Source organism: Lathyrus oleraceus, chromosome 7, assembly GCF_024323335.1.
Source record: "Lathyrus oleraceus cultivar Zhongwan6 chromosome 7, CAAS_Psat_ZW6_1.0, whole genome shotgun sequence".
Taxonomy (NCBI): Eukaryota; Viridiplantae; Streptophyta; class Magnoliopsida; order Fabales; family Fabaceae; genus Lathyrus; species Lathyrus oleraceus.
In genome coordinates, this window is record NC_066585.1 from 526,298,116 (window position 1) to 526,307,164 (window position 9,049).

A 9,049-nucleotide genomic window follows, 5' to 3' on the forward strand; every position below is an offset into this window, starting at 1 on the left:
TAAGTTAAATTTATTAACCACTTGAGTAAATCATGATTGTGTACTAAATCATTTAGTTGATTGATTCTTTGCTAACAAATTTCCTTATAGAATGTTTTTACATAAAAATACCAAATCAACGGTCGTAATGAAATGTATAATTAACAACTAACACAACCACCATAATTGTTGCTTTAAGGATGTAACTATGTTTAGCTTGGTTCATATAAACCAATAAAAGTGAGTCGTAGATATACTATTAAAAAATGAAAGGTGAAGATTGAAAAAGAGTAACCTATGATGTGGTAAAATATTTACATGGCAAGTGTATAAAGAAGATACAAATTAATTATTTTCCAATATAGTTTTTAAAATTGCTTAGAAGCCCTCGCCACAAGCAACCACATGACCTGCAAAGCCCATACCAGTTCAAATCATGACACACAGTCATCATAGCAAAGCTTGTGAGTTGTGACCAATTTACTCATTCACATTTGGAGCTTTACAAAAATGGATAAACCATCGTTTAGTAGGTCAAAATAAATTATGATTAACTCATTACATTTGTTTTTCGTGCTTAGGTATACAGTTTATTTATTTTATCTCTTTTTTATAGAATAAAACAAATGTATTTTATTTTTTGTAAGAATTTTTTATATATAGTAAGAGAATCTTTGCCTACAATGCTCCTAAAACAAAATTAGTTTTTTTTAAATGTTTCTAATTGAAAGAAAATTCTACTTTTCCATTTTTATTATTACAATTTATTAAATGAGCAAAGATATCTTGAACTCGAAGTTTTTAGTCTTTTAAAATCACATGTTTCAAAAACTTAAGATAAATGGCAAGAATTTTATTTTTACATTTTAACTTAATATTTTTTTTATGAGAAATTGATGGAAGAAAACAAATAGGATAATAGAAGTGAAATTAAATGATTAATTTATAACATTTTTTAGTTGTGAAATATCAAACTAAGTTAAGATACTTGATGACTAATTATGTCAAGAAAAAACTTTAAAATAGATAAAAACTTTGAGAAATTTTTATTTATACATGACCAATGGATTTAAAATAAAAAACATAAAAATTTAAATGATGTTATTGAAGTAGACAATTTGTTTCACGGGGTGAGATTTAGGGAGATGTTTGTCAAAATCTAATTTGTTTTATATGGAGTGAAATGTCACCTATTTCAACAACATGGTTAATTAATTTTTTTATTGTAATTTATTAACACATAATCAATGAGACTTTAACAAATAATATTTATATGCATAAAAGCACTATTAGGTAAAAAATGAAAATCATTATTATTTGCTTGATTGAGAATGCAATCAAAACTATTATATACAAGTATTCAGTAACTAATATACCTTATAATTAGCTAAGGCAGTTAAATAAAAAAATTAACTATACTAATGATAACCATAAGAAACTAATAATGTTAACTATGGTGCTTATGCTTAACTCACCATCCCCTGATGAAATGTATATCATGTATTCTAAGTTTGGCATATAAAGTTATGAAGGATCCAGCATATAAGATCTTATTGAAAATGTCTACAAATTATTTGGTGGAGTGAATATGCATCAAATGAATTATTTTAGCCTCAGTTTTATTACGTGACAATCCATCTCTATGTGTTTTCTACGTATTTAATGCGTTTATGAAATATTAGATTATTTGTAATGTATATAGTGAATTTTTTTTTGACTTAGTATAAAAATATCTTTTCTCTTAAATTATAGTTAAATAAAATTTAATATAATATTTTTTATGATTAAATGACGAATAAAATTTATTTTATTGTGTTAAAACAAGTACTACTAATCTTCACAATAACTCTATAAGCTTCTTTGCATCCAACACCTACCCATTTCAATGGATTCACCATGAACCCACTTAAGCATGGCTCCATTCTAAAAATACTCACTAGAATAACACTTGTTTCTTGTGTTTGATTGGAATAGACAATACAAAAAAGACACACATGACACAACACACACCACAAGTTGACAATTTAAAAACCAAATCCCAATTAATTAATTAACTTTTACTAAAACAAAATAAAAATAAAAAAAAGAAACAAGCGAGGCAACAAAATTGGACCATATATAAATAAATTAAACAAAACCAGAGAGTGGTTTATGTCTGATTGAACTCATTTCAACCAAACAACTAACGCCGTTTCATCTCCCACCCTCTCACGACAACAAACCAAACCTCGTTTATTCATCAAAACTGCTTCTGTTACTCTTTCCTTTATGTAACCGTTTTCACTAATTTTTACTATTGCTTCTTCTTGCTAGCTACTACTACTTGTACTGGTTTCTTCTACGTTACAGCAAAACCATTCATGTTCTTATTCTGATTCTGATTCTATTCTAATTCACAGTTTCTTCAATCCTGTCTAAAAAAACGAGATCTCGTTATTATTCTCTATATTCTCTTTTCTTGTTGTTGAAACAAAGAGGGGTGTTTCTGTTTTTGTCCTTTTGATTTTGTTGTTGACTTGGGTTGATTATGATGTTGAATCGTGGGTCAAATGTTTCGGCTGAAGGTAAGAATCGAATGTTTTTTTTCTTCAAGAATCGAATGTTTTTTGTTTTTGTTTTTGTTTTTTGAGGTAATTGTTTTTTTTTTTTTGGTGAAGCAGTGAGTGGTTGTTCAGATGAAGAACTATGGAAGGCAATTGCAGGACAATTGGTGGATGTTCCTTCTGTTGGTCAAAGGGTTTTCTATTTTCCTCAAGGACACATGGAACAAGTGAGTTTTTCAATTTTCAATTTCCTTTGTGGTTTTGTATGAAAAAATTTAAATCAGAGGTTTTATCGCGATTTTTGATATCGTGGAGAATCGCGGTTGAATTGAGCTGAATTAGTCTTAGTTTTAGTCATGAGAATCGTCACGATTATTGATATTTTGGAGAATTGCTGTCAAATACAACTGATACAGCCTCAATTATGGTCGCGGTTTAGATGCGCGATGGAACTTAATTTTTGGTTGTTTTAGTTTTTAGTGGAAATTTTATGTTTTCTAAAATTAGAAGTGTGGAATGTTGTTGGTTTTGCAGGATTATATTTTTTTAGTTTTTTTTGTTAATGACTTTTCTTTACCGTTTTTGTTTGTTGATGTAGTTAGAGGCTTCGACGAATCAGGAACTGAATCAGAGGAGTCCTTTGTTGAAACTTCCTACGAAGATCCTTTGTCGCATCGTGAATATCCATTTACTGGTAATTTTCTATTTCAGTTATGTGAAAGAAAGGAAAGTAATAAGTTTTGTTTGGTTGATGCTAAAAAAGGAAGCTTAAGCTTATTTTGAATTTTGCTACGTTATAGGCTGAACAAGAAACAGATGAAGTTTACGCGCAGATAACTTTGGTGCCGGAATCTAATGTAACGAGTTTTTTCCTCTTTTGATTTTCTGTACTTTTTATGGTCAACCAAAGATTCTTTTCTCCCGTTGTTTAGATTCTAATGGAACAAATGTATTAGCAAGACGAGCCTACAGTCCCTGATTCGTGCGCCGATGAACCTCCGAGGCCGAAAATTCACTCGTTTTGCAAGATCTTAACCGCTTCGGATACTAGCACACATGGTGGCTTCTCTGTTCTCAGAAAACATGCAACGGAATGCCTTCCTCCTTTGGTACTAACACTATCCGTTTCGTTTTTATTGGTTTCTTTCTTCTCTCTGATTGCATAATCTCTGAAAATCTATGTTTGAAATTGTTGTTTAGGACATGTCTCAACCAACACCAACTCAAGAATTGGTTGCCAAGGATCTTCATGGTTATGAGTGGCGCTTTAAGCATATATTTAGAGGTATAAGGCATGAGAATTTTTCCTCGAAGTCTTTGCGCTTTTACTTTCTATTGGCCAAGGCCTTGTTTGGTAAAAAAGCTTTATGTGAGCGCTTATAGCTTAAGCACTTATTATATAAGTTGTTTTCATAAGCTATCCTAAAGAGTTTATGGAAATAAGCTTAAAATAGTCATAAGTTGTTTTCATAAACTCCCTCAAACGGTCTTACATGTGCTTATGCCAGTAGATAAACTCGAATAAGTCAATCAAACAAGTACTGATCATTTTTCCCTTGAACTTATTTCTCTTTATTTTATCAGGTCAGCCGCGCAGACACCTTCTCACAACCGGATGGAGTACATTTGTGACTTCCAAAAGATTAGTCGCCGGAGATACCTTTGTGTTTTTGAGGTAAACATTTGTTTTTTTCTTTCTTTCTTTCATTCACATGCTTCATAAATCTTCTAAATTTCTACTATAAACATTTATAAAATTTATCTGTTTTTCTATACAAACATTGCTATAATGAAGATTTTACGTGTAGAGGGGAAAACGGGGAATTACGTGTTGGAGTGAGGCGTCTTGCTCGTCAGTCAAGTAGTATGCCATCGTCCGTCATTTCTAGCCAAAGCATGCATCTAGGAGTTCTTGCAACTGCCTCCCATGCCGTTGCAACTCAGACTCTTTTCGTCGTATATTATAAGCCGAGGTAAAAATTTGACATATTAATGTGTTGATGAAAAAAGCATTAGTCGACAATTGTTGACATGGGTTTTTCTTTTCTTAGGACGAGCCAGTTCATTGTAAGTGTGAACAAGTACTTGTCAGGTATCAATAATAAGTTTGCTGTCGGCATGCGGTTCAAGATGAGGTTTGAGAGTGATGATTCTGCCGAGTCTGACAAAAGGTAGTGTAATTTATCGTAGTAGTTTATCGTATGATCTTATTTGTAGCTATCTTAAATTCGTAATGTATGTTTCATCAGATTCTCCGGTACCATAGTTGGAGTCGAAGATATCTCTCCCCATTGGGCAAACTCAAAATGGCGATCGCTCAAGGTATTGTCCTCTTAGGCTTCTCTGTGTTGCCAAATAGCGGCTATAACGCTATAGTGTAGTGAAACTAAAAAAAGTCGACATTATTTTGCGATACGCTATTTAGTACAAATTGTTGTCAAAATTTGAACAAACTGTAATTTTTTGCGATCCGTGATTGACAACACTGATTCATCTTTTTTTTCTGCGTGTGAACCTGTAGGTTCAATGGGATGAGCCTGCGGCTATTCCAAGACCCGACAGGGTTTCGCCATGGGACATAGAACCCTTTGTTTCATCAGCTTTGACACCAACAGTTCAACCTACGGCTGCAAAGACAAAGCGGCCTCGACCAACCAATGAAACTCCTGATGTTGGTGAGGAATTATTCATAATAACTCTTCCCGTTTCGTATATTGATTTAGTTATTAGTTTTATTTGTGACGTTGGACATGTTACTTTCGAACTAGACACGACATCGGCCGCCTCTATTTTCTGGGATGCTAGGCTGGCACAGACCGATATGACACAACGTAGCGTTTTAGCCGAAAGCAAAAAAGGCGATAACAATATTAGTACGTGGCATCATAAGCAAACCGATACGATGAATACTAAAAGCAGCAACAACAACAACAACAACAATGCTTTATTGAGGAATCATACAGAAGGAAGTTGGCTATCGTCTCCCCGTTCCAGCCATCCTTCTCATTCGCTTCACGACACAACCGATGATAGCAAGACTCTCTCAGCTTGGCCTGTTTCACAGTCTCAATCATCTATACTGAACGTTGATCGCGTCCCTGATCAAGTTGATAAAGACAACAAAGTCGAGACAGCTACGGGTTGTCGATTGTTTGGAGTCGAACTTATTGATCATTCGAAAAACTCGGGCGCTGTAGGGAAAACATCTTCACATGCAGTAAATGTAACCGGAGCAACCACGGAAGTTAGTTCCAGCACCATGTCTAGCATTGATACCGGCCGTAAGTCTGACATCTCAAAGGCTTATACGGAGAGGAAACAAGAACCGCAACAAGTATCACCGAAGGAAACTCAGAACAAGCAAATTTGTAGTAGAAGTCGAACCAAGGTATTGAACATAGAATGTATATTTATTATTCAGTTAAAATGTTGTATTATAGTATAGTTCCTGACTCGAGCCTTCCATATTCATTCGAAACCTTCGAAAAGGTTCAAATGCAGGGCGTTGCAGTTGGCCGAGCGGTGGATTTGGCAATGTTGAACGGGTACGATCAACTTATCGATGAATTAGAAGAGTTGTTCGACATCAAGGGACAGCTTCAACACAGAAACAAGTGGGAAATTGTCTTCACCGACAATGAAGGAGATATGATGCTTGTCGGAGACGATCCATGGCCGTGAGTATATCCTTAATCCTTACGTAGTTATCTCAGAATTTAGTTTTAGTCACGCTAATCGGTATCAACCATATTATCTCGCAGTGAGTTCTGTAACATGGTAAAAAGAATCTTCATTTGTTCAAGCCAAGATGTGAAGAAGATGAAATCAGGAAGCAAATTACCAATCTCTTCTTCGATCGAAGAAGGGACCGTGATAAGTTCAGACACAACCGAACCATGAAACATCGACATTATTTTCTTGTCCTTTTACCTTTTTCTTTTTCTTTGTTTTCTCAGCACCACACTGTTAATGTTATTGTTGAAGTTAGTTTTATTTTTTAGCTAGGTGAGTTTTTCATGTTATTATTATTTAGATGTGAAACACTAGCTAATTTTTATAACTTAATTTGTAGAAGAAACACAAGACAAGGCATTAACTATGGTAGAAAAACCAAAGTAGATTTTTTTTTTTCACTTTGAATAAATTTGTGGATATGGAAATTTTTTAGAGTTAGCATTGAATATTCTCATGAGTTGGAAGAATATTTATGTTGTTGGTTGTTGTTTTATCATGACTTTCCTTTTTTAAGCTAAAAAGCATATGGTGTTATTTTTGTGTCTTGTGAAATTCTGATTTGGTTAAGTCAATGTCTATTGATGTCAATAGTGACAAGTAATAATGACATTAAATTGTAGCAACTTTATTGTTTAGGATTCAGTGGTCCAATGTTGTAGTGAGGTAGTGATTGTATAGACAAATGGGTTAAATATGGCAGAGTGGTGGTAACACTCACAATTCACTTTTGGGTCCATGCTTTTAATAGTAGTGAAATTTTCACTTTAGTACTTGAAAGTCTTAGAAATTGTTAGGTATGTAGTACATGTAATAAACTCAATTGTAAGAAAAAACATTAGGCTTTGTTTGGCAATACCACTTTTTCAAAAGTTGGTGGTGTAGTGGTTGTTTTATTAAATCAGTTTAATATTAAGTGATTGGGTTTTGAACACTATTAGTGTACTTTTGTAAAATAAAAAAATAAAATAGAAATTTTGATTTTAAAGAATCGAATCTGCGACCACAGCTTTGCAATATAAGTTTTTTTAGACGTTGTGCTACTTTTTAATTTATGAGAAGAAAATGAACAAAAGATATCAAATCGCTTAATTTTTTGTTTGAGGGTCCTAAAAATTCGATGCCTTGTGTGGTGGATCTCTTATGCACTCACATGACCGATCTTACTCAAAGTGATATGGTTATTGTGTTGAAAAACATTAACCATGAGATTTTCTTATCCACAAATTTTGTCTAAATGACATATATTCTTGTAGTCAAAAGAGTTAGGGTTGCACAATGTGGAATTCGATAGAAGTGGTGCATGCAATTGACAAGGAGGTTGGGAGAAATGAGGAATGCGTGTCTTTAATTAAAAGGATTGGAAGTTTAATCGGTATGCAAGATGTTGCGAGAATGGAGCATGCTTATCGAGAATTCAATAAATGTGCAAATGTGTTAGCTAATATTGATTGCGTTCTTGATTCGGAGTTAATCATGTTTGATTCGGTGTTGAGTGTTTTATCTAGATTACTAGAAGATTATGTAGACAATCTCATAGTATTCAACTCCCAAGTGTTTTGATGAGTTATACGCCATTATTGATTCTGATTTTCTCGAGAAAGGATAGGGAAAAAGGGGCCATTGTCAATACTATAATCATAACTACTTTCATAACTTCCAAACATCCTTATTTTAAAAAATTTGTAGAGGACTGCCCCATGGGATCACATATCATTTTTCATATAATACTCCTATATATGTATACACTCCTAAGTAGTTTAGTGCTTAACTATGTTACCCATATCGTTTAAATCCATAATAATCGACATTTTTAGAAAAGAAAAATTATAAAGGGAAGAACTTAATACATGTGTTTAAGATAATAAAGGGAAACTTCGAAAAACTATAGAGGAAACCTGCACTTAAGAAATATAGAGATGATGAAGAAAATGTGATTTTGAAAAGGGTTAGAATCCCACTATTATAAAATAAATTACCTAGGTCTCATAGGCTACCATTGTCTTAACATAGGTAGGTGCCAATATTTGGATAATGGAAACATCTACGACTCATGATTTACGCATGCATATAATCAACGACTCACAATAATTGTGACTTTCTAAGAAAAAGCTTGCAGGCATAAGCATTAAATGTTGCACGTTCCTCCCCAATCAACACTTGAGGGAATCACACCTAAGCAACCCTTGAGGGTTTCACCCTAAGCAACTCTTGAGGACTCACCCCTAATAATGCTTGAAGGACTCGTCACCATAGATCTTGCAGAAATCACTACACATCTGAATTAATAACTTCACCCTTACCAGGCTTATTGCTTGAGGGATTGTAGACTGAGATAAATTTAGGGTTAATAGGTATGTTCCTCTGCCATATAGGCAAGTTTGGAAAAATCCTGTAAAAAAATTGGATTCCCTCCCTAACATTTGAAGATTCTCTTATTTTGGTCCCTTGTTAGACCCAATCACCATAATCTTTGACATGACAAACATTATTTTCAATTTTTTAATTTTTTATAATGATATGGAATGCTTAGTTGATTTTTAATTTTATTATTTTATTATTTTTAAAATTCACATGGGATTTTTTAAGAATATTTTTAGGCATTTTTTTTATCTTAAAAGTTAAAAAAACCAAAAGCTAAGAATATTTTTAGGCATTTTTTTATCTTAAAAGTTAAAAAAACCAAAAGCTAACCCAAATAAGGTTTGAGCCTAATACAAAATATTTTGCGTAACCAAATGCTAACCTAAATTAAGTAAAATATTTTGTTTATATTTAGGTTAGCTTTTGCGTAA

General features: G+C 33.1%; 1 protein-coding gene across 2 annotated transcripts; it reads left to right on the top strand.

Annotated features, from left to right (window-relative positions):
- Positions 1–2,109: 2,109 nt before the first annotated feature.
- On the top strand, positions 2,110–6,705 carry LOC127101505 (auxin response factor 18). Of its 2 annotated transcripts, none has more exons than XM_051038937.1 (14): positions 2,110–2,543; positions 2,637–2,749; positions 3,121–3,216; positions 3,323–3,379; positions 3,479–3,631; positions 3,723–3,807; positions 4,107–4,197; positions 4,331–4,495; positions 4,574–4,693; positions 4,772–4,844; positions 5,044–5,197; positions 5,291–5,910; positions 6,012–6,199; positions 6,284–6,705. In XM_051038937.1, the coding sequence occupies exons 1-14, from the start codon at positions 2,507–2,509 to the stop codon at positions 6,420–6,422; spliced, it is 2,091 nt and encodes a 696-aa protein (XP_050894894.1). In that variant the 5' UTR covers positions 2,110–2,506; the 3' UTR covers positions 6,423–6,705. The 2 variants fall into 2 exon arrangements, with proteins under 2 accessions (XP_050894894.1, XP_050894895.1); XM_051038938.1 differs by having other exon boundaries at positions 2,111–2,543; positions 2,640–2,749.
- Positions 6,706–9,049: the final 2,344 nt, after the last annotated feature.

What these genes read in the sequence shown, in the direction of transcription:
- LOC127101505 (XM_051038937.1), top strand. Translation starts at nt 2,507, where the DNA reads ATGATGTTGAATCGTGGGTCAAATGTTTCGGCTGAAG. An exon ending in CTTTAAGCATATATTTAGAG is followed by an intron (nt 3,808 to 4,106) that starts GTATAAGGCATG and finishes TTATTTTATCAG; the next exon opens with GTCAGCCGCGCAGACACCTT. An exon ending in GTCGTATATTATAAGCCGAG is followed by an intron (nt 4,496 to 4,573) that starts GTAAAAATTTGA and finishes TTCTTTTCTTAG; the next exon opens with GACGAGCCAGTTCATTGTAA.